The following is a 25,661-nucleotide window of genomic DNA, read 5'->3' as shown; positions in this document are numbered from 1 at the left end:
ATGTTTTTTTATTTTTGGTTCTTGTGCTGCACTCCTTCGTTTTTGGAGAAAGCATTTGTCTCCTACCTTACTCTGAAGACAGCTCTGATGTCTCAGCTGAAGCCGTTATTCGTGCTAGCAGTGATTTCCCCATATGCTTGGCAGCTCTATCTTTGCTTGGCAGCCCAGGATAAACAACCCTGTCTCCAAACCACACCATCCCTAAACTCACTATGAATCTTGCTTCAGATGACAGGGCACCTCTGCATAAGTAGAGCATCTGACTTCTGTTGCCCTTAGGAAGCTAGAATCTCAGTTGTCTTTTAACCAAGAGCCTGTTTTCTATTCATTTGGTAATACTTCTGTTAACATCTGGATGAAATTCAAGTGGGATTGTGAACTTGCTGGATTGTAGCCTGTGCACAACTCCTACTGGAAGCCCCTAGACTGCATTTTGTTCTTCCACTTCCATAAATCTTCAATATCTGTGAAGGAAGGAAGTGCTCAGAAATAGCTTTGAGTATAGTGAAAAGTCTGAATATCTACAAGTTTTTTTTTCTTTCCCTGCCTTTTTTTTTTTTTTTTAACTTTTTCTCTGTTATCCATATCTCCTTTGAGATTTCTGTGATTTTGAGAGAAACTTTTGTCTAAGTTTCTACATTTGGACTGTATCAATGAACTTGTCAATCTGAGGTGATATTTCAATTTTCCAGTCACTTTCTCCCAACTTGTAGTATCCTTCCTATAAGACGTATGTTAGCAGTAACTTAGTTAACCTTGTCAAAAGGATGATGTTCTCTGTTTCTATGGGAATTATGTATGATACCTTATCTCCAAGGAGGCTGGAAAAAAAAACAAACGTTTTTGCCTTCAACCAAGCATTTGTTTTATGTTTCTGAAACTATACGGCATGTACTCGAGCAGTAAGATTTCTCTTGTCCTGGCTTGCTGTTGTATTTCTGAGCTATGCTTGCTGTGATGGGACATTTGTCAGTTGGAGTAGCCAGGTGCACAAGTGGGGCTCCCTTTCTCTAGCACATTTCTCCACATTACTGCAGAAATGTGGTGGAGGGGGTGATTTCCCTGAGGGCTGATTGGGGTCAGCAGTCACATTCGGCCCTTCTGCATCCCTCTTCAGCACCCTCACCAGGGACCATTCTTCTTAGTTATCTGAAGCTCAAGTAAATATTACACACCAAGCTAGTCTTGCAGAGCTATAAAACCTGTTGTCCAAATTGACTCAGTACAGGTTGAAACCAGAAAAAGCCTGCCTGATTTAATTACACTGAGGGGGCTAAGCTTTTCTGAGCTAGTCAGATGTGACCCAGATAGTCCTGGGTGTACATGCTAGAGAGGTGGAAATACAGGAAGAAATTATTTTCTCAAGTCAGATTTTTTTTTCCCTGTTTTCCATTAGAAGGCCATCATTTCTTCATTGATTTAATTTGTTTTAAAAATCAAAACTTATACCGTGTCTTCAATTAGGTGGGATTATAGAATCGTGGTATTGTAGGGGTTGGAAGAGACTTCTGGGGACCATCAAGTCCAGCTTCCCTGCTAAAGCAGGTTTCCTGCAGATTAGTTGGTGGGGTTCAGCAGAGTAGACGAGGTGTGTGCAAGAGAAGAACAAGTGCACACAGTGACGGTAACAACTGAGAGTGTTTCTGAGTCTGTTAGCTGTTTTTGTATCCTTGTTTCAAAGTTAGGCTGTGGTCTTGAAGGAGTTACATATACATCCCACTCCTTTGAGTGGAAAGCACTGTAAATGAAGAGTGTTTATTTTATGCCTGTTAGCTATGAAGTGTCACTACTGTAAAATGAACTATCCTCAGAAGTCTGGGAAGATGAGTGTTTAGCCAAATGTTCATATAGTAAATGAGCACTGGAGTTTTCTTCCATAAAACTTTGCTCTGAGGCATGTATTTGGCTTTCCACAAGAAAGAGGCGGAAAAAGAGAAAGAAGGGGACAAAGAAACCCCTCCAGAGCTCTGTAAAAGGAGGAGAAGCCCAGGAAGAGGCATGATGACAGTGCAGCTCTATGGTGTGGTCATGGAATTGGTCCATTAGGTTCCTCTGGTGGTAATGGCAAGTAGGGCAGGTATTTTTGGTACTGCACTCAGATGGGTAGCGAACTCCATTGGAAGTGGCTCCAAACAGTGGGACCAAGATAGCTTTGCTGCAAAGTGAAACAGGCAGAAAATAAGTGAACAGATGGGTGAGAGACTGCAGATACTGAAGTAAAGCATGTGTGCAGGGAGGTTGGTATAGCCACGTTCAGAGAGAGATACTGCAAACGAGGAGTTTATGACCATTGGTCTGACCGGACAGCTTGATACGGATGCAGTCTGGACACTGAATACCAGCTGCTGGGAAGCTGTGGCCAGGGAAGGGTTGACTGTCTTCGCCCTGCCCCATCCCTGGCCACTTATAACTGGCTGCTCTTGAAGATGAGATGTGGGACATGATGGATTTGGTGTGTCAGAATGACTCTTATGTTCCTTTTGCTTTGCCTGGCCCACAGTTTGTCCTCCTCTGCAGGATTTCCATGCTCCTAGCATAGCGGGAGCTTTCAGGGTGGCCTATTGTGTAGCAGCTGAATTCACAATATCCTCTGGATAAACATCTCCTAGAGCATCTTGTCAAAGGAGGATGCAATAAGCAACTGCAGAATATCCAGAGCTATTTGTGGCCTGGAAAGGGCCTTGTCTTGAGAGTGTCTGCACATGGGACACTTTGGTAGGTGTTATGCTAAGCTGTGTACTTTTGCTTTTGTCTGTCTTAAAAGGTGTGGGCAATCAAGCATGCAAGTTGAGATGCCAGCTCTGTCACTCCTGCCTGTTTACTCTGTGGACCCATTAATCTTGTCAGATAAATGTGTGTGTGTGCCTGATGGCCTAAATAGTTGCATTTGGTTGCTTCAAAGGTGATCCTCCTGCCTGCTGGATGTGCCTTGGGCCAGGGGGTAAAAGCTGTTTCTTTTTTCCTCCCCCCTCCTTCTGCATGCTGCATTCATCTGTCAGCATTCCTTTGCCTTTATCTTTGCGCTATTTAGGATGTCCATATAAACTTGCTAAATGGAATTTTTATTGGCCAGCTTGGCTTAATAATCAAACAGTTTCCAGGCTGGTTCTGTCTAGTGCTGTGTGGATCCATTCTGTGAAAGAGGACTAGCAATTATTATTTTTTTTCTTGTCTACTGACTTCTATCACAGATATTGCTCAGTGTAAGTTTAGGTTTTAATTAATTGCTGGAAAGGCAAGCAGACAACTTGGCTAGATTAAGTAAGACTCAGATTGGTCTGGAACAGCAGCAGCCTAATAGAAAGTCAGTGTATCGTATCAATGCATTGTGCAGAAAACCACAGAATGCATAGTGGAAGTGGCCCTTGAAACATAACACCAAAACACTCAGAAATGAAAGCTGGATATTGTGATTGTGTAGCAAATAAACATGAAAAAAAATGTAACTTTTGAATTTAGGATAATCTTTTGAAATCAGAAGCTCTCAAGAGTTACTCGTGGCTGGAACTGAGATGGCTTGTGCCTTCTGAGTATGTGAAAGCATTCCTTTCTTGCACCAAATTTTTCATCAGCTGTATTAAATTGTTAACTTTCAGTTCTTTTGTTCCCAAACTAAGTGGTCATACCTGCATTTAATATGCATTAATGGCCAAAGACAGTAAAAATGAAGACAGTAAACAATCTATAAATCCTCTTTAGGGTAGACGCAATGGCTTTATGAATCACCAAGCAGGAACTCTGTGGACTTGGGTGGTTACTACTTCACTGGATATTACTCTTGTTTGTAAAGCAGAGTTGCTCAAACCCTAGCCTAGGAGGTGATTGCATAAATTTGCTGTTGCTCAGGGACTGTCTGCTCAAAATACAAATTGCACTGTATCATCACCCGCCCAGGTTTTTATTGGTGCCCCAAAAGCTTCCAATGAAGCTGGGAGACAAATTGCATCTCAGGAATTTAATGTGGTTATTCAAATATTTATTGCCATTCTGTTCCCTGCCTGAGGTAGGGAAGAAGGCTTGTGGCAAGCTCTGTGCGAGGAGCACCGGGTTGTGCATTGGCATCAGCTCTTCTGGGGATTTGGTGTTCAAAATGCTTTCTTCATGTTGGATAGTGGTAAAAGCGCTGATAGCTGGCTTCAGGTGCCCTTGTTTGTGTATGTACCATACTGCAGCATAACCTGAGACCAGGTAGGTTGGCAGCTCTGAGGCTGTTGTGAGCCCTTGCTGCCTTGGTGTGGTGCAAGTACGGGCAGTGTTGAGAGCATGATAGGGAGAAGGTTTCAGCAGGTTGAACCTGCCACCGCTGCTCTCCATTGCCACAGATGTTTCCATAGGGTTTTTCCTTCCCTGTAAGCCCAGCATATGTTAAACCTTCTTCAGCTGAGGAGCAGCTACTGCCCTGGTCAAGGTCAGACTGTTTGATCATATCATTGCAAAGTCTCAGCATCAGTACATTCTGCAACTCTCTCTGACGTTATTACCAAGCATTGACTTGTAGCTATCTAGTATAGCCTATATTAATGAAGAAATATAAAGACAGTACTGGCGAACTCACTGTATTTCAGTTGTATTTTTTGGCCTTTGCCAGTTGCAGCCTATCATGGGAACTGGGAATACAGTTTGTTTTAGTAGCACTTGCAACTGTATTTCTCTACAGATTTAAATACTAGAGTAACAGCGATTTAGCTAGAACATTGACAGCCCATGAGCGATAGGGCTGGAGAGTCACTGGTATTGGATTCTGTGTGCCAGAGCCTTGAGCTACTTCTTAGCTGTTGGCTCTTCAGTGCCAATGGGAATATGAGGAATTGGGACCAAATTCTCACTGAGAGTTCCACAGAAGGAAATAAATTGCTTGAATTTTGGCTGGAAGCCATCTTGTTTTGATAACTGCTCTGTGTAGTAACTGGAGTTGAACACTTGGAGGCTGAGGGGAAAGTAATTAGCATGAAATACTGTTCTGAGTGAGGCATATCATGGCATGAACTGAGTACCATGTCTTACATCAGATGACCCATATATCTTTCATCAAAGCATTTTACTTCTTATTTGACTTTCCATTTATCATTAACTCTGTCTCCACAACAGTTTTCTGTCTTACCAGTGGGCAGAATATGTTTCTGACTCAATCCAAGCAGAATCCCTCCCATCAGGATGAGGTGCATGGTGCAAGTTATCTGCTGGGTTGCAGGATGGCTCCTGTCCCACACAACTGCTTGGAAGATGCATGCTGCACAGTTCTTAAGTGCTTTATATCAGTTTGAAGAGAACATGATCAGTGTTTTTATGCAGATTAATTTCTTTCATGTCATAGGAATTGCAAACCAGGCTGCCAAAAGAGTGGGGTATATATCAGAATGTAAAGGTGTCACAAACTAAGGCCTGCAATACTTGCTGAATGGAAGTGCTTGTGGCTCAGCCATTGCCTTCCTCTGTAGCACAGGTCGTGTCACTTCTGTGTCCCTGTAACAATATCTGAGTACAGTCACAGATGTATTCTACTGTCTCACAGAAGCTTATGGTCTCAAATTCTAAGCTAATTTTCTGTAATGATTAGACTGATATTTTCTTGGGAGTGAATTGCAAATGCAAGAGATGCTTGACTGTGTAAATTCATTTCAGATGATGAACTGCATCACTCTGATTTTGTGAACCTGAGCCTGATTTTTTTATATTGATACAGTGGTATTGGTTATGTGGAGAGATATTGTATATCTCTCATAAAACTGCCAAGTGAATCATAATAACCTGTGTCAATGGGAACACTAGAGAGTCTCTTGTGTTAGCAAGGGAGACCTCAATTTCAGCACTGTCATTTACAACATCCACTTTTGTTGTCCAGTGATCTCTAAAGGGAGATCACTCTTCCTAATTCAGTTTACTTTTGTGCAAAGAGATGGGTTAAGATCTGTGTGTGTTTCCAGTGCTTAATTTGGCACTTCAAATGGTTTATTCTTCCCCTTCTGCATCCTTTAAGCCACGTGCTGGATTCAAGGGTCACTTCCTGTTTGCAGAACCTCTATTGACATCAGTAGGAGTGCTGTGCAAACATTTGAGGCTCCAATATGGCCCCTCTTGTCCTCCACCCCTTGCCCCAGCCATCTATCTCTGCTCTGGTGATAGGGTCTGTGTTCACAAGGGCAAATGGGAGAGCCAGAATTCCCAAAAAGGAACCTGACTGAAATGCAGTGCCCTTTTGACATGTAAGTCTTGTGTTTCTATGGCCAGAAGTGTAGCATTCTTCTCTCTGCTGGTAGCAACTGCTCAGAGGGAGATCTATCTGCTTTGTAGTTTTCTGCAGGGCCGGTTCAGAGGAGAAGCTGGTCAAACCAGAAGAACCAAACTGCTCTCCCTCTTGGTGCCTGCCTTGTTGTAACTGCGCATTTTTTCAGTAAAAGGGAGGATATCACGTTGAGCAAGAAAAACTAGGTACTCAGGATATGTTATATGTTCCTATCCTGCCTCTTTACCAGCTATAGGTTTGTTGTGCAGTTGGTCTGATACTATAAGCTTTTGTAATGCCTTTACCATTTGAGCATAAGTTTTTGGGATGCCAGTCTTCTTGGCCTACTGTCAGCCTTGGAGAGTGATGGTATTTCATGAACCAGCTAGAGGAACTCTACTGAACTGGCTCAGTCTGTTATGTCAAGGAGTCTGTGTGTGTGGGGGGGGTCTAACTCCCTCTCAGTGGGGATTTCAAAGGGATTGGTCCTTGCACCTACTGTAATATGCAGTGTTGCTTTCATACATTTCTGAAGGAGGATTTGTGCACTGGGCAGCCACATCTGAGGCCATATGGAACAAATCTTGTCTTTCTGGTTCGCTGAAACACATTGCAACCCTGGCCTTGCTGACCTTGGCAGAACAGTGACTAGACCTTTGTGCAGCAGCTCTTCACACAACTTTGCTTCAGTAGAAGGGGCAGATGAAGGCAACACTGTTGTAGAGGGAAACCAGGTCTCAAGCACTGTGGTGGCTTTGTGGAGGGTGACCAGAAGGCTGTAACAGGCCTGGGAGACAGAATGCAATTGGTGCCTGAGTGCTTTGAGCAGCCAACAGACAAACCTTCCCCTTAGATTTCTGCTGTGCTTTAGTTCCTACTCTATTACTGGGGCAAATGCATTATGTTATCAAAAATGAGCTTTCCCTGATCAAACGTATGCTTTATTAGCCACGTAAATGCCAGCATGACTCTCTCATTGCTACAACATATTAAACACCTTGGAAATGTTTCCTTAAACTCTAGGTCAGTCTTATGAAATCCGTCTACTTGAGAATAGGAAATTGGGAGAGTTTCAAGATTTAAACACAAAATATGTAAAGGTAAGGAGAAACATAGATTTCTTTTCTTCCTGCTACTACATACAGCCTTTAATGAAGGGCCTGATCTTGCTCACACTGAGACAATGGAAGATACTTTGCCATTGTTTTTAATGGGAGCAGGGCTGACGGAGTTATTCTGAGTGCTGGAGTTTCACGGGACTATGCAGCTTGGCTTTAAGAGACTTCAGGGGAACCTCTGCTCTGTTTGTGATCATGACCCCAGAGTTTCACTGTGAATATTGGGTTCGGGGGAATCCCAAAGTTCAGAGGTGAACATGGTCAAAACCGCAGGCCTTTCTCCCTTCTTACCCGAGCAGCACACCTGTGTTGTTCCATTTCATGTCATGCAGAAGACCCTGGCCTTCACACCCTTCTGCCACACAGATTCTGCATAGCTCCAATATACTTCAGTAATGAGCATTATTTTGAAACATATAGAACTTGGTTGTTTCTGTTCAAATTCAAAAAGTTGGCTCCAGATCTTGTTTCTGGATCCAACCTTCAAGCCTTCCTCTCCCAAATTCTTGGCTGTTCTGCCTCAGGATTTCTTACGAGAAGTTGGGACTAATTGCAAAATTTAGATTCCAATCTGGACTTCAATTGTCCAAGTTTAGGCAGGTCCACACTTGGCTTTTGTCCCATTTCAGGAAGCATATGGATTTGGATTCCAATTTTGCAGGCATTCCCGCTGTGGCTTGCTTGCTTTGTAGCTTGGGTTTGATTTGGGCCTTTCTCAGGTTCACTGGCAAAATTTACTCACTCATTTGATATGCAGGGCCCCAGTAGGAGCAGGGAATTGAGAAACTGGGAGGTAAGGGGCCATTATCTCATGCTAGTGTAGCACTCAGAGTGTCCAAAAGGATTTATCATTTAGGGGTACCTTGGACTTGTCTGCCCTGGGGATTGCCCTTATTCCAGCCTTTTGTCTCCAGTTGTTGACGAGGATGGACCATTGCAGGCCAGAGATGAAACTTCCCCTATTGCAGTAGCTTTCCTATTCTGTACTCCTTTAACTACACTGGGCAAATCCATTGTCAACAACTGGTGGTTAATGACTGGAATCAAGTTTATTTCCCATTGACAGGGTGTCTGGGCATGTCAGCTCCACCAGTGCAGGGACAAGTAGACTGGCTTTCAGATGTTCTGATCAGAGTGGGATATACAGGCATGTTACAGACACCTTAAATGCAACTCCCATGTGAGCCATTTTGGATGTGGAGGCAGTATAGTGATGTTTACATGGCATGGCACCTAACATTAGGTGGACACTGCTATAGTGCTTCCAGACCAAAGCTCAGAGAGCTGTGTGGGGCTGTGTTATTCAATGCAGATGTGCCCTGTGAGGGGGAAATTGTGTTGCTTTCTTGCTCCAGGGGTCTCTTAGGAATGTGGGAAACATGAAAATGGGTCTCTTAAGGAAAACCTCTGCTCTCATCGTGAATAGGGGTTAAAAACACGTAGAAGTAACAGATCAGCTTCTACTCTTACACTGGAAAACCAAAGTCATCTCAAGAGAAGGGCCTCTAGATCATGTTGCTCACCTTGCCATCTTTTCTTAACAGAGCATAATTCGTGTAGTTTTCCATGACCGACGCCTGCAATACACAGAGCATCAGCAGCTGGAGGGCTGGAGGTGGAGTCGGCCTGGGGACCGCATCCTTGATATAGGTGAGATTATTTCATTTTGGTTCTTTTGCAGAGTTGGAAAGTGAGGTGCTGAATGCTGTACAGAATGTTTTCATGTGTGGTTTTGTTGTTTGTTTGGTTTTTTTAAATATAATCCTCTCTGAGGAAACCTATATGCTTTGGGTGGGAAATAGATCAAGGACTGCAGGTCACAAATAGATATATCGTGGTTGGATTGGCTTTTCACATGCATCTCGTAATTGTATAGAAATGCTTTCTCTTCTTCAATGTAATATTTTTAAAATTTTAGGGGTTTTCTTCTACAGATATTCCGCTGTCAGTTGGAATCTTGGATCCCAGGGCCAGCCCCACGCAGTTGAACACCGTTGAATTTCTGTGGGATCCATCAAAGAGAGCCTCAGCATTCATTCAGGTAAGAGAGAAATGATATTCCTGTTCTAAATACAGCAATGAGGTATCTTACAAAGACCTGGAGGGTTAGGATAGCCAGCACACAAAGAAGAGAGAAAGGTGCTAATGATAGGATACTTTCTAGTTACTTGTTAGTTTTGAAGTAGTATCTGCTCTAGCTGGGCTATTTAGAAGAAAGGAAAAAAAAGAAATCCACATTGATGTTGCTTTCCGAGTATGAGTTCTGTTTGGAGGAAGCTGTTCACAGCCTGTTAGTTTTGCTTGCTGTCCTTGTTCATAAGTATTTCTCATCTGAAATGCAAGCTGTCTGTTTTTAATCTATATGTGGGATTTACTTAAGTCAAAGGATGCTTTTCCTAGTGCCCTGTTTCCCTCTAGGATTCTTATTCTTCTTTTTTCTTTACTTGAGAAACAGAAATGAAAATATTTTGAACCCTTCTGTCTCTTAGTTTCTAAGGAGGAGTCAAAACCTCATGTTCAGGCAACCCTGCAAGTTTAGGGAATCTAAAACTCATTTTTTTTACAGCTTTGAACACTCTCCAGAGATGAGCACAGCTTTTGTTTTCCCAGGTGCATTGTATCAGCACAGAATTTACTCCACGGAAACATGGAGGAGAGAAAGGGGTGCCTTTCCGAGTGCAAATCGACACCTTTAAGCAGAATGAAAATGGTGAATACACAGAACATTTGCATTCTGCCAGCTGCCAGATCAAGGTGTTCAAGGTAAGAAGTAATTTTGGCTTTGACATCAACTAGGTTAAAGAAAGGTTAACAGTTAAATTCAGTTTGTAAACTGTGAAGGAATAGTGCCAATAGCACAGTAAAAAAACAGAACTGGATATGCTTAAAATCTTAAACAGAACTCTTGCACACAAAACAACATAAGCCCTGAACTACACAGCATTTCTAGTTAAATTCCAATAACCTAAGTGTCATGCTGACACTGGTGCCAGTCCACTGTGCCTTGAACAGTATGCACATGGAGATCTGGGCTGTGCAGCTGTCTTAAATAATACTGAATGAAAACCAAGAACTCAAACCTTGACTGGTTGAAATGAAAACCCATCAGATGTCGGTGTGTCGGTGCACAAAATAAATCTCTGTGTAATACAGCTGACTAGTGTCTAGAAGCCATTGCCTTTTTCTAGTTCTTGTCCTGAAGGTGATGTATAGGAAGGTAGCTCTGCTATAGCAGAGAGATTGGGACTAGATGGTCTTAAAGGTCCCTTCCAACCCAAACCATTTTATGATTCTGTGATTCTGTGTATCATCAGCGATACAAAACATAGTCCAGATACTAGGGAATATAGATGATGTTTTAAATCATTTTGAGTCAACATATTATGCTGATGATTTTCAGGATATATCCACTGTGTTTGAGTGTCTCCAGGCAATTAAGAAAGAATGGGCATTGCCAGTTTCTTTGATTCGATCTTCCATAAAGAATGAGAGCATAACTTGGAGATCTTAAATACCCTTTGCTTTTTGCCACACAATTTCTCTCATTGCTACTTGGAGGAGAGAAAGACGATTGTGTACATCTCCAAAGCTCCTAAATGGACATGGCAAACATGGAGCCACTTAACAACAAGATTTTTATAGCCCTCTTTGCTTGAAGGGTCTGCTGCTCCACTTCTTCTCCTACAAGAAATGTCTTTCCTGTACCTGAAGGGGTGGTGCAAAAGCAGTTGAAATGCATAACTTAGAGGGTTCGTAATCTGAAATAGTTATTAAATCTCAAGATTGTGGTCAATTTATTTTGGAATTGCAGTAGGAGTTAATTGGGAGGGGATGGTGTTATAGAAACAGTTGAGATGTTAGATTAATTTTTCTGTCTGGAGAATGCAGATCTGGTCTTGCTCCGTATGTGGAGCCCCCATAAATCTTAAGGAGTCTTCTGTGAACAGATCAGAAAAAATCTTTTGGCTTCTGTTTTCAAACTTGTAATACTTGGCATAAGGCAAAGCTTGTGCTTGTGCTTATAGCCTAAAGGAGCAGACAGAAAACAGAAGACTGACAGGGAAAAAATGGAGAAGAAGACCACCCAAGAGAAGGAGAAGTATCAGCCTTCCTATGAGACAACTATTCTCACAGAGGTAAAATGTTTTAAATGTATGTTGTACTACTTCAGCATATTGGGAAACAGATTTCAGAGCAAATGCAGTCTAACTGAGCCTTGGAGATTCTTGTGGGAACTGTTACACCAAGATCTGATGGAAACAGAGGGCTTGGTGAGATTATAACATGTCTCTCACTGCTGAAGTTTATAAAAGATGTCAAACTTTCCTATGTTTCAGGGTATAAACCAGCCCTTTACAGCCTGTGTTTAAAAGAAACATTTTTCTATCCTCTGCCTTGCTTCTGGGCACTTGTTATGGCACACAGATGCCAACTGTATGAGGTATTTTCTTCAGAACTGTCTGGCACAGGCTCGTGTTGGACATGGGGCCACTGAACACATGAATAGCTTGACTGATTAAATTATCAGTCTGCTTTTCTGCAATTGTTCCTTGGAGGCTACTGTCACATACCAGCTCTTAGAAGATTCTGGCTCGCTCTCTAGGAATATCTGACTGTCTTATGTTCTATGGATGTGACCGTCTTCCAGCATAGAGGTTAACGTGTTAACCCCTGTCCCCTCATTGCAAAGATGTACGTATGAGCTCATCCCAGGCTGCAGAATTACTAAGCAAAGGGGTTCAAAACAATAGTTTAAAAGCACTGTTCAGTCTCGCTATGGGAATGTTTTGTAGTTTAATTCTTTTTTATTATTATTTTTTTATTATTTTGAAGTAGCTTGCTGGACTTCTGAAATTGAGGATTTTTTTCTTAATTTAAGTAAACTTCCCATGAGATCCAGCCCCTCCCACTCAATTTTTCTCAAGTTGCCAGAAGCAACCAGGGTGTTTTCTAACTCACCATGGTGATTGTTAATGAGGCTCTTGTGTACACAGACTTAATTCTACTGAGTTGGCAGATCCTAAACTCTTGCTATTAGCTCTGATACACTTTGACATATTGCACAGGGAAATGTGGGTTGCTAAAGAGTTAAATATTTGCTAGTGCTGTATGTGGAGATAATAAAACTCCAAAACTCCAGCTTGTCTTCTTTTAATCGTTACAAACAAGGATCCTGCAGAGCATTTTCTTGAGCTCTTGATGGCAGGGGCTTCTACAGGGCTAGATTTCTCCACTGATTACTGTGGCATAAATACAGAGCAGAGTCACCAGCTCTAGCTGGTTGCTCTGGCTTTATGATGAAGTATAGAATTTGTCCTGAGTTTGTGAAGGCTTTTAGTAGCTTTGTGTCTGTTTTATCTTAAACTTTTTCTTATGTAATAAGCATTTATATCTTGAGCTTTTCAACTAATAGCCAAAGGTTTTAACAGGCTGGTTCAAATTCTGCTTTTTCACTGGTATAAACCTGAAGCAATGCCACTGGAGCGTATTTGTCACTCTTGCCTGGATTTAATTAGGGATGCATAATTGAGACCAGTGGTATTTCTGTATCATTGCTGCTTTCAGTCTGAGTTGACTTACTGGCGTTGCTCTGACTTACAGCTGTGCACACTTTGGCCCAGTGTTATTTGGGGACAGGCTTTGTGAAATGGGAGAAATGTGGAATGCACAACTGGAATCAATCTGGCCCCCTGACAGCCTGCTTGGAGTGCAGCGTAGGATCCATGGCCCGTCTCCTCCTCCCAGCAGGAGCGATGAGCTGAAGTTAGTGGTGTGGCAACAGCATGAATGTGGTATGAGAGGAGAATCAAATTCTTTATTTCCAACCTCATGAAAGTATCCCTGCTGCCTTTCTTCCAACAGTGCTCTCCTTGGCCAGATCTGCCTTATCAAATGAACAGTGCTCCATCTCCAAGCTACAACAGTTCTCCAAACAGTTTCAACCTTGGAGATGGGTATGTAACAAATAAATGCTTTATCTTTTCTGTTGATATGGTATCCTTAGGGTATGTTTCATGTATCCAGGCATTTCATATCCTGGAAGAGTTCAAGGAGGAGTTTAGCTTCTGAGCACCCTTCCTAGAAAAGGAGAGAGATTTTTCACGAAGATATTAAGACCTTGCAGGCAAAAATTCCCCATAATGCAGAAGCGTGTTTGTATGCCCACTGCTTGTGTGATGGCTGGGAAGTGATCATCAGAGAACCACCAGGGCAACTCCCACCATGAATTTCCTCTCTTACTTTTCTGTGGAGGTCAGGAAACGCACTATGCACTGTTCCAGCAATTCCTACTATCTTCCAACAATAGTGTGAGGGGCATTCGGCATCTCTTCAGAGCTGGTATTACTCCCTTTTTATCTTTAGATGGTGAGTTGCATTCCCAATTGAATGGGATTTCAAGAATCTGTATGGAGGAGTAAAACAACCTGAATTCTAAGAAACCATTTAAGGATGAAGGATAAAAAGTAGATGTGTTTAATTCATTAATACTGCCATCATAAAGAAATAATTTTAATGGTTCTAAAATATGCAAGATGATTGTTGATGGCTGAAATACACAGCAGTGAACCTCAGTATCTCTGAGTCATCTCTGCAACACATTTTCCCTTAGTACTTTGGTGTAGTACTTAGTATATGTATTCCCATATAAGTTGTTAATTAATTGATGTCGTGCCACAGATTTTCAGTGAGCAACTTCAACCTATGGATAAAGACAAGCACTGAAATGGCAGAAAGCATTGTTAGCAGAGAGAACTCTTGAGCATTTTTTTAGCCAGTGGTAGATTATTAATCCTATGGGAAAATGCTCGGATTGGATATTACGAAAAATTTCTTCTCTGAAAGAGTGGTGAGGTATTGGAACAGGCTGCCCAGAGTTGGAGTTGTTGTCCCTGGAGGTGTTCAAGAAAAGGGTAGATGTGGCACTGAGGGTTTAGTAGGCATGGGGGATGGGTTGATGGCTGGAGTAGATGATCTTAGTGATCTTTTTTAACCTTAATGATTCTATGAAAATCCTATCAATATTTTGAGAGAGTCTATTAGAAATGTGTTTTTGTCTAATGCAGGTAACTTGCAGCTTACTATGTTTAAAATAACACCAGGGCTGAATTAGAAGGCCCTTTATTATTCAAATTTAGTAAGAATTGCTGTTAGACAATGTAAGAGGGTTTCTTACTCATAGAATTGTTGATTTCAGCCATGCTGGTGGGTTACAACTTGTGTAATTAGATGGGGTCACGTTATTAAGTCACTTGTATAGAATACCTTGAATGAGATCACTGAACTGAGGTTTTTCTCTCAGTGTTGAGTAGGAGCTCAACTGAGCAACAAAAAACTCAAGCAGATAGTCAATCAGTTCTTTTTTGTCCTTGGTCTGGATTTTGGGTACCTTTTTTAAAAATCTGATAGAGGTGAAAGCCAAGTTGATATGTAACTTGTAACAGTTGAACCAAATAGAGGAGGGGGAGGAGGTTGGGCACTGCAATGCAAAATTTAAAATAACGTTTTTGTTTTTTTTTTCTCTTCCAACTTCATACAATTTTTTTTAGCAACAGTTCTCCAACCCACCAAGTGGAGCTCCTGCCTCCCAGCAATGATGTAAGTATTTGAGATCATGTTAATGTGGTGCTTTTCTTTTTTAGGACACTGGTGAACACAGTTCATTTCAAGACCTTCTTATTCTTTTTGCAATGTAGCATCTCCTTCCTTCTGCTTCTATTCAAGATGCCCAGCAGTGGCTTCATCGTAATAGGTTCTCTCCATTCTGTAGACTCTTCTCAAGTTTTTCTGGTGAGTTTAAATAATCTAATTATTTTGTCTTTATTCTCTCTTGTAAGTCCAGCTCGTGCTACCTATCAGTAGCATCTGCTGCTGGCCAGTGTTGGTGGGTTCACTGATCTGATCCAGTATACTTGTTCTTTTGTTCTTAGATTGCTTAGCATTTGCTAAAACATATATTGTAGAAATAGAAGTTGGAACGAACTTCTTGAGTTCTTTAGCTCCAACACATTGCTTGAAGGAAATCCAGTTGGATCAAATTGCTTAGGGCCATGTGCAGTTGCATTCCTAGTACCTCCAAGGCTGGGCAATCCATGATTTAGACTAGATATCAGGAAGAAATTCTGTACTGTGAGGGCTGGTGAGACTCTGGAACAGGTTGCCCAGTGAGGCTGTGAATGCCCCCTTCCTGGAAGCATTCAAGGCCAGGCTGGATGGGGCTGTGAGCAACCTGGTCTAGAGGGAGGTGTCCTGCCTATAGCAGGGGGTTGGAACTAGATGATCTTAAAAGTCCCTTCCAACTTAAACCATTCCATGATTCTGTGATCTGTATAATCTCTTCAAATACTTCATTACTCTTGTAGTGAAAAAAAATTCCCTTTTACCTGATCTGTATTTTTTCCATCTTCCAACTTCCATTTGCTGTCTCTTGCCCTGTCACTGTGCACCTTTCAGAAGAGTCTGGCTCCATCTTCGCTGTACCCTTCTGTTAGGTTGTTGTACACAGTAGTAAGATGGTGGAATGGGGTAGTATTAAAGACACTGAAGCCTTGAGGGGCCTTTCTCTGAGGCAGTCTGGTGAATGTGGCAGTCAAAAAAAATTGAGACATTTAATGAAGCTTGGTTCTGTATTGGCTTGAATATCTTCCTGTGGACCACTGCTCTTTTGATGGCTTCTTGCACTCTATTTCTCAATGATTGATTTGTAGCGTACAACTCTCTGAATTTGCAGCCTGTCCAATCTATCTAGTTTAACTTTGTGGATTCCCTTTCCCTTCTCTCTTCTGTTGCCCATACATGCAATTTGGAAGCTAAGATTTGCTTAACTTCTGAAAAAAAATCAATTTGAAATATGTAGGTGCTGACTTACTGAAGATGTCCAAAGAAGATTTTGTTCAAATCTGTGGGCCTGCTGATGGAATTCGGCTGTTTAATGCAATCAAAGGAAGGTTTGTACTTCTTCCTTCCTACTTTCCTTGTTATGGCAGCACCAATTGATATACCTCTATTGTTTATTATAAGTTAATCCTAGAGCTGTAGCACTTAGACCTCCTTTTAACACCTCAAAAGGTAGTTTTAAAGGCTGGAGATGATAATGGTATTCAAATTCAAGCAGAGATCAGAAATGCTACCAAACTCTCACCCGTGTTAAAAATGAAGCAGTATAATGTGGATCTCCAGTGGTTTATTTGCTATCAGCTGATAGTTTGCGTCTATTTCACACGCGACATATAAAACAAAAGAACAAAAAAATAAATCAAATGACTCTAAAATTTAATTTAAATGGCAACAACATCTTAAATTCTTCATCTGGTCAGAATTTAAATCAGTAAAGAAGGGTTTGATGAACTGCTTTGCAAATGCTGAATACTGTTTATTCTTATCCATCCCTGAAGGAGGTTAAGGTGCTCTACAATCTGCCACCACCTCCCAAAGGGCCTTTACCAGACCTCCTACATCGTTTAGCCATCAGAATCAAGGCTATTCTTCTTAGTTGGTTATTTATGCACAGTCTGGATGATTCTATCTTTCAGTGTTTGGGCTGAACGGAACAATTTTAGGTCTTAGTAACTCATTACTGTCTTTTAATAATCCATAGAAATGTAAGGCCCAAGATGACAATTTATGTCTGTCAAGAACCAGAGCAAAACAGATCCCATCTCCACCAAAAACGAGAGAATGGAGATGGCAGTCTTTGTGGTAAGCTTTTATGTATGGATTTTGTTTTCTGAAAAGACTACTTTCTGCCTGAGCTCCGTTGCATGGTACAGCTTGGTATCCTACGTGTTTAAAGAAGCCCCTTTTATCCCAGTTTTGATTCTGTTAGGTTATAACATCTAATAAAATAATACTTCTATGAAACATCTCATAATGTATTTTTCTACTTATCAGAAGCTTAAAATATCAAAATTTAAAAGTAGATTATCCAACAATACTAACATCCCTATAAGATTATTATTTTTTTGTGCCCTATGATACAAGTTTTCATTGGTCCCTATGATTTTCTCTGGGCAAATTTGACATGGGTCTTATTTGCCTGATGAACCCAAATATTAACTATTCTACAAATCATCAAGTGGCTTATTTGGATCATCTTTCAATGTACTAAGCTTGCTTTCTTACTGTCAGGATTTGAACCTTGATCTTAAACCCATTTGGTTGTTGATATTGAACATCTTGGTGTTATCTGTAATTATTATTCTATAATTACTCTATAATTACTTTCAACTTGTTGCAGTATATCATGCAATCTTCTTGGAAGAGCTGACCACCTTGGAATTAATGGAGAAGATTGCAAACTTGTACAGCATTTCTCCTCAGCAGATAAATCGAATCTATCGTCAGGGACCCACAGGGATCCATGTATTAGTGAGCAATGAGGTAAGGGTTTAAAGCAAACTATCAGAGCTGTAACAGCTGTCTGACTTCTTGAAGTAAGAATGAGCTTTTCAATTATGGAATGAATTTTTGAGGAAACTTTGCAAGATCATCAATCCCAAAAAGTTAAAGCAACTTATATCATTCATGCATAACATTGACTTTGGTGTGATTTTTAAAGTTTTTGCGTTATTAGAACATATATTTCCTTTTTGGCTGCTTAAACAAATTCCTAAATGAAGATCTGAAGTGAGATCCTTTAGAAATAAATAGGAAAGTTTTCTGGAGAAGACAAGTTTGCAAATCTTTAGGGCAATTAGTCTTACATCTTGGCCAGTCATTAGAGCCAAGTAATGACTGGCTGACTACCAGGTCAGAGTTAGCGCTGTGTAAATGTGCACTGTGATTTCATGAACCTCTGCTAACTGCTTGTGTCCCATTTTATGATGGCTTAATTTAGTCCATTCCATTAACTTGTAGGTTAATAGCGAGTTGCCCTTCTTCCTCTTTTTCGCCCCCTTAAATGACTTGCTCATTAATGCAGCAGAATCACTTAGGGAGCTTCATATGTAAGAAACATTTTTAAAACAAATGAAGCAGAGCATAGGTCTCAACAGGAGCCTAAAATGAAGGGCGTAATGCTTATTCCTGAAGTCTCCTTGCTATTTCAGCCTGATTAAATCTGAAACCTTAATGCTTTATGGACGTGAAGTGCTTGAAGGCAACTCTTGGTAGGGGAATTGCCTGAACTAACTTGGGTATAAGGCTCTAACTATTTACTTAAGTCAATTATTAACAATGCCTATTGCTTTATTTTTATTTTGTGAGGTTGCTTTTTTTTTTTCCTTGTTCTGGTAGTGTAGTGGCAAGAGTGAGGCGCTGTATGAATGTACTTCATGCATCATTAGATGCAGGCACACAGACTGGCCAGTGAAGTTTGATTTGCAGGAGCAGGTGAAGAGGGTGTTTATTGTGAGAGCTTGCAGGTGGAAAGTGCTCTACTCTATATACTGAATATTGTTCAGTAGTTAGGAGAAAGGTTTTGAATAAAGCTGGATTCTCTGGCTGATCATAGAGAGATTCTGATCACCTCCATTAACCACTGAGTCACAGCATTTCCAGCTACTGTCTGGCCAAAATAACTGGTTGGACACTTCTGAAATGACTTCATATTAACAATATTTCTTTACTCAGCAAGGAGCATATTTCTCAGGGCTGGACACCTCTGGGTATTATCCCAGAGCCTAATGTAAACACAACTGAGTTTTATGGTGCTGCTGAATGTGTGCATGTATACACACACCTGTGTGTATGCGTGTATTACGCTTGCTGGCTTTTAGGAGAGGGCCTGTCTTCAGACTGAAATGGTGTAGCATCATTTAAAGATTATGTCTCTTAATGGATTTAATAGATTAGCTGGAGTGTTGAAAGAAATTACAGGATCGGGGGCTGCAAATAGGATGGGTAAAATGCTGAACCAGCCAGATCAGTTCCAGGCAAAGCACTTCAATGTAAGTTTCTCTTAAGCACATTAGCAGCTGCAAGGACCTCATGTAATCACTCATGTACCTCTAATAATCTATGGACAGGATTGCTGAGAAATATATGGACACTAGGTTTTGTTTAATAACTTTTCTTTAAAGTTGGTATTGACACTGAAAGAAACTTGAATTAAATGGCTAAAAACATTGTGGTTTTTTTCTTCTTCCCTTCAGATGGTGCAAAACTTCCAGGATGAATCTTGTTTCGTTATCAGCACATTAAAAGGTAAATATTGGTGCTCTTATTACATGTTTCTAAAGATATTTTTTCTGTTCAGTGGAACTAAACTTTTTCACAAACTCAGTGCTGGTGTCCTGAAGAGGAAATTAATGTAATTTTTGAAGGAAGTCAAGAAGTTGCATCAATTTACTGATAGACTGATATGTATTTTCCTTTGTTACACTGTTACAAGATTTCCATAATTCCACCAACACCTCTGACATAAATGAGCAGAAAGTCTTAAAGCAAAGAGGAATGCTAGTATGTTATTGTTGTTTTTTGTTTTTTGTTTTAATGTAAATGATGTAAATGCTTTGACCTAGATGTTCAGCATTGAATGTTGTGACTGGAATGTGGAACAAGAATGCAAACTAGTGAAAACTAAGAAAATCTGGAGTTATTCATCCGTGTTGTTTTCTAAAATCGATGAAAAAATGCTTTGCATTTTCTTTGTTACAGCTGAAAGCAATGATGGCTACCACATCATTTTAAAATGACCCTGCTGCACAGAAAGACTTTGACAGCCTAAAATTTAGTGCCTCACTGAGATTGCTACAACTTAGACTGGAAACATGAAGAACCTTCTGGATAAAATGCTCCTATGAACTAAGAATTACCAAACAGCTTAAGGAAAAACTTACTTTTGCAGATATTCTTTTTTTCTTTTTTTTTTCTTTGTTTTGAACCTGAAATTGAGAACACTCTCAAAGCTTGTACATGTTTCTTCCTCCCTCCCTTCCTCTACAGTCTTAAAAACTGAGGTTTCTGCATATTGCTTAGAAACATCTGCCTTGTACTAAAGGGAAAGATAAACAAAAAAACATTCTCTAGACCCCTTGTGGTTGGGTGAATTGATTTATTTACAGTGCTGAATGTGGCTTTTTTTTGTTTTGTTTTTATTTTGGCTTTCACCACACACCCCATTGCAGATGAACATAGGCTCCCTGGAGATCCTCTTTTACTCTTTGAGGTGGAAGGCTTGGGGCTTAATCCTGCATCAGCAATGATCTTAGCAATGCAGAGAATAGAATTGATGCCCAGTCCCTACTCAGAGTGTCAATCCTGGAAGCTTGCAATTAGCTGCTTTCCACCTGTAGATATGCTTAAAATCCAGAGACCTTGGTCTGACCTGACAGAGCTTCTTTAATACCCATCCAACAGAACAGCTTTGCAGGGTTCAAGGGGGAACGTACAAACTGAGGCGAGCAGTTCAGTACTGTATTCTATCTTGAGCTTTAAAATAGTCTCCTTGAATTGAGTGTACGAGGATTTACCAAGGAAACGTTTTGAATATTGAAAGCTACAGAGCTGTTGACAAATTCATACCATGGGCTTATTCCACGCTACAAAGTCTTAATTAACTGCTATCTTTAACTGTAACTGGGAATTAGATTTTTTGATCCTAGTTAGTAGTTAGGAGGAAAAAATTAGTACAGTATGTAAAACAGTGTTTAGATTGAGCATGGGTAATGGATCATCTTAGTTGCTGCTTCTTGTATTCTTGTTTTTTCACTCTTGTCTTCTGTTTCAAATAATCTCAACTATTCTCAACCCCACCCTCTCATGGTCTTTTGGGAAACATCCAGGCTCCATTTAGCTAAAAAAAGTGGCTTCCACTGATGTCCAAAGGCAAACTGAATCACACCTTTCTTGCATGGAGAAAGTCTTCTGTTTTTTTGGCAGGTAATTAATAAGGCTGTCTCCCAAACCAAATGGCTATCTAGCATCAAACTGTTCTACTTGAATCTTTCATTTCACCTGGGTTGCAAGCTGAAATACCAAAAACGTTCCTGGAATGGAATTTTTTTTTTTTTAATGAGAAATAATCCGTTGAAAAACACTAAATAAAATGTTCTAGCGTTTTGAAATGGAAATATTTAATTAAATCCACTTGACCCTTAATGCAGCATGGGTTTCAGCTACTGTTGCAGACCTCAGAAATTACCATTCAAGTGCCTTGAGCGCCATGTCTCCCTTGGGGTTCAGCTCTTTGGCTGGATGTCAGATCCCATGATGTGCTTACTGTGGGTTCATCAAAGGGAGAATGCGTCACGAAGGCTGGAGGGGTGCCCGGGAGCTCAGCCTTCTGGGAGAGAAGGGGACGAGCAGCCTGTGAATTACAGCTCCCAGCTGACACTGGAGGAATTCGGACAGACACGGACGGATATTTTTTTCTGACAGAAATGATGCGTTTCAAATTTTCCCTACAGAAATAAAGAGCAAAATACTGAGAAAAGCAACAGTTTTTTCATTAAAAACATCAAGTTTTGTGCAAAAACAACCACCCATCCCTACCAGTTTCTTTACACCAAAAATAATACTGGAATAGAAAACTATGTTACAATGGGAAAAGCTTCAGCCAACTTCTCTAATTGCATACTTAGGCACGGTCTTGCACAACTGGCTGTCCTGATGCTCCATGAATTGTAGCATTTCTCTGAAGTGACTCTCAGGCTTTGGGGCATGGCAATTCCACCCCTTGAAGTAAGTGAAGGAACTTGAGGCTGCTTTGTTAAGGACCAGGCGGTGTAGGTGAGGAGGTTGCAAGTGGTTTCATGAGGTGAGGTGTGGCCAAACAGTGGCTGGGGGAGTCTTTGGGGGAAAAAATGCCCTTTGGGAAGATGGAAAACATCATCTTTCTGAGAGAAAGCTGAGGCCACATGAAACTTGACCCTTGCGTTGAAGTGAAACTGCAGCTGAAGGGGAGCCCATGTGTGGTCAAAACCTTTATTTCTGACAAAACACTGGAATAGGCTTCTTAGAGAGGTGGTTGTTTCCCTATGCCAGTGAGTGGACGTTTGGACAATGCCCTCTGTAACACACTTTAACTTTTGACTAGCCTGCAGTGGGCAGGCAGTTGGACTAGGTGATCTTAGAAGGTCCTTTTCAAGTGAACTATTCTATTCCTTTCTGTCTTCTCTGATTGGAAAGTTCTTGCTGGCCTTTGTGTCACTTAAGCAGGTAGGTGTTTTGTCCCAAGGCGAGCTACATTGGAAGGTGGACCCTCCCCTGCAGCTACCCTCTCAGCTCAAAACTCCCCTAAAGAAGGTGGGGGGAGTTTCTTCCAGTACGCACTTGCTGCCAAGTGGTGTAGGCACTACAGAGCTACGTCTGTTTTTCCTTCATCTATCCCTTTTCTGTCACTGCTCTGAGGAAAGTAAAGTACATAAATGATAGAAGTTGTGGTTATTGACCTGGACTGAATGACGTTGTAGATGTTCCTTATTCTGTCTGCAAGGCATACGTGTCACCAGGCACTGCAGCTTGCTCTGCATGCCACTGCATACGTGCCATTGTGTACCAGGGCTGTTACCTCTTTTCTTTTATGGAAGATGCTTCAGAAGATTGGCTATGTTTTTTCATGCTTTCTTGTAATATTGGACCAGTATTGTATATCTGGCATAGCTATGCATACAACTCAGAGAGGTGAATCTGACCTGATGAGAGCGATTTAAAAGGCTCATTGGAGTTGGTAGGAAGAGTGTAGTCAGTAGCTGATTCACTTGCACATGGTGGCCCTGAAATTCTGGGGACATGGCAATACTGAAACACAGCAGTGCAAAGAAAGGACAGAGACAGCGTTTCTCTCAAGGTTAGGTTCACTTATTTTTGAAGAGTATAACTTGTTCTTAGTTATTTTAGAAACAAATCTTGCTACAAAGAAGTATATGCAGAAGTCCTAATGCTATTTCAGTAGCACTTGCTTGGTTAATTCTGAACGCAAATAACTCTGTTAGGGCTTCATTACATTTAGATTCTTTAAATCAAATGATTTTATACTGATGTAAGGACAAATTTGACAATATATCTTCTTGTCCTTTCCATACTGTAAGAAGGTATTCCAGAGTAAACAATTATATAGAGTAGGAATACTGTCTTACTAAGTGGGCTCTACTGTTTTTATCTATGTTAGCTTATTTGTTAAGCTGTGTAACTAATGTGTATGTAAGGCTTATGCTTACTTGACGGAGTTGAACCTAGTCCTTGCTGAGCTTTTGTCCCAACAGAAACTTGGAGGCTTGTGTTCCAGTAGCATACATACCGATAAAGATCTAGACACCAACTAGCTCGGACAAGTTACTTTCACTTGTTGCATCTCTGGGTGTTAGGAAAACCTTCTCTTCAAGAATAAAAGAAGCACAAATAATTAATCTGAGATAAATGTCTAAATTCTACATAGTCTAAGGGTATGGGAGATAAGTCCCTTTCCCTGCGACTAATGGGGTTTTGCATTTACACTGCTCTTAAGTGCAGTCTTTTTTATTTTTTATTTTTTTCAGTCTCTAATTCTTTGTTCAAAAGTAGGAATTGAAACCTCCCCCTCAAAGTAATTTAAATGAAACTTTTTTAGCTCTGCAGATGCTTATCAGCTCTGGGTGGTACAAGCTTTAACAAGTAGCGTGATGTCCCAGCCTGTCCTCTTCTCAGTGGGCTCTCCTAGAACATAAGCCTATGAGTAAAAGTGGGCCTGCTGGGGATGAAAGAATAGAAGAATAGGTGAATTGAATAAAATATAAAAATAATTCAATTTAGAAAATACTGAAGTTTTCATCATCTTGGTGTGAGATGTACTGAACTGAACTTTCAGGATTTGCAGGTGGTGAAAAGATTCTTGCAGCTGAGAAGTTCTGAGTGGCACTCTCCTTATAATGTAACATATACATATTTATGCATATAGACATATACACATACATGCTGTATTGTTTCACACATATCTGTGCTGAGTACTCGTGTCCTTTAAGTGGTACTCTACTTTGTTTAACTGCAGCTCGATGTAAAGAACTCTTGTTGATCAAGCTTTGAAGTCCAGTCATTTTGGGGTAGAAAAAGTCTACAATAGAAGCTCTGGGTGATTTGGGCATGGAACACTTGGAGTTATGTAAACTTTATGAATTTCTGCAATATAAATTCCAAGCCTTGGTGAAGATGAGTACGTTCTTGAGCTAACACTGCAGCTTTATATTACAGCTTCTGAGAATTAGTTAAGGATAAATTGGTGGCCCAATGCTTTTAAGTTAGTAAGAGTTACTCCCTAAGCAGAATATCTGTACAGTGACTTTCCTACCTTGATGTTATATTGCTTAAGCATTGGCTGTAATTCTAGCAACTGCCTGGTGGATGACTGGGACAGTTCTTTTTGTCTCTGTTCTCATTTTTTGACTGTTCTCAGAAAAATAGTTGTATTCAGACTGTGGCTTGCCTTTCTCCTTCAGTTATGAAATGGTTTTACCCTATGCTTGTAGTGCACGTATTTTCTTAAGATTATAACCTGCTTGACAGTACAGGGTACTGCTCCAAATGGGGAGTATGCATTTGGTGTCGATCATTGCTCCTGTGGGTGAATATCAGAAGGCAGACTGGAGGTGTATTTCAGTATCTTTGCCTCTGTTTAAAAATAGGTTAAGCTGGTACCTAATTTTTTGTGCATTTCTGATTTCTACCTATTTTTTTTTTCTTTGCCATCCCTCAAAATACTTCTGCTCTGTGTGGGGAGAGCAGGTAAGCAGCCAGTGTGCCTACTTTTTTTCCTTAAGTAGCCTGCTGTTTTACCAGTTTGCTTGGGGCAAGTGTTTGTCTTTCAAAGGGCTATGGGAGTTACTTCTCATCACTGACAATGCAGCCATTGGAGATGGGCGAGGCTGACCCCAAAGTTAGCGTGATGGGTGAGGGTGAATAGAGGAGGATGGGTTGGAGGCTGAGGTGTACCAGTTGTGAGTAAATACTGCCACACTTTTTGTCTTATAGTTTGTTTGGTTTTTTTTGTACATGAATTAAAAAAAAAAAGCATATTTTGCACTGGCTATTGTACTGTTGTGCAGAAGAAATCTGTATCTAGAATCTGTGCTCCAGTCAAAATGCAAATAAACCTGTTTGTAAGAAGCCTGTGTTTCGTTTCTGCTCTGCTTGGCATGGATGTGTGCAGGAGAGCCATGTGTTGCAGCCACGTGGTGCTGAGTGCCCTCTCAAAATCAACAGGAGAGAAGTCTGCACAGTGCTGGGGAAAGAGGGTTGGCCATAGCAAAATGTCCTGCAGCCATCTCTTCTTGTTGGGACTGGCTTCATTTCTCAGTGATACAATGCAGAAATAAGATTGTGTATAATCTGTGAGGCCTGCTAAATGCAGGCACTGGGAGGGAAGCTTACAAGAAAAAGACCTCCTTGGGAACACGCCTGGAAGCTGTGGT

General features: G+C 40.9%; 1 protein-coding gene across 1 annotated transcript in view; it reads left to right on the top strand.

Annotated features, from left to right (window-relative positions):
- TFCP2L1 (transcription factor CP2 like 1) overlaps positions 1-25,356 on the top strand; it is a gene marked incomplete at its 5' end in the record, with an annotated part of 31,066 nt that extends 5,710 nt beyond the window's left edge. Inside the window, 13 exons of the mRNA XM_019617408.1 lie at positions 7,247-7,323; positions 8,886-8,991; positions 9,276-9,382; positions 9,952-10,104; positions 11,367-11,477; positions 13,204-13,295; positions 14,889-14,937; positions 15,036-15,129; positions 16,196-16,286; positions 16,937-17,037; positions 17,576-17,718; positions 19,431-19,482; positions 19,936-25,356. Of these exons, the coding sequence (XP_019472953.1) occupies positions 7,247-7,323; positions 8,886-8,991; positions 9,276-9,382; positions 9,952-10,104; positions 11,367-11,477; positions 13,204-13,295; positions 14,889-14,937; positions 15,036-15,129; positions 16,196-16,286; positions 16,937-17,037; positions 17,576-17,718; positions 19,431-19,482; positions 19,936-19,973 (1,214 nt within the window). The remainder of the gene's footprint in view (positions 1-7,246; positions 7,324-8,885; positions 8,992-9,275; positions 9,383-9,951; positions 10,105-11,366; positions 11,478-13,203; positions 13,296-14,888; positions 14,938-15,035; positions 15,130-16,195; positions 16,287-16,936; positions 17,038-17,575; positions 17,719-19,430; positions 19,483-19,935) is intronic.
- Positions 25,357-25,661: the final 305 nt, after the last annotated feature.

Source organism: Meleagris gallopavo, chromosome 7 (genome assembly GCF_000146605.3).
Source record: "Meleagris gallopavo isolate NT-WF06-2002-E0010 breed Aviagen turkey brand Nicholas breeding stock chromosome 7, Turkey_5.1, whole genome shotgun sequence".
Taxonomy (NCBI): domain Eukaryota; kingdom Metazoa; phylum Chordata; class Aves; order Galliformes; family Phasianidae; genus Meleagris; species Meleagris gallopavo.
Note: the sequence above shows the minus strand (reverse complement) of the source record. Positions and strands in the feature narration are given on the sequence as shown.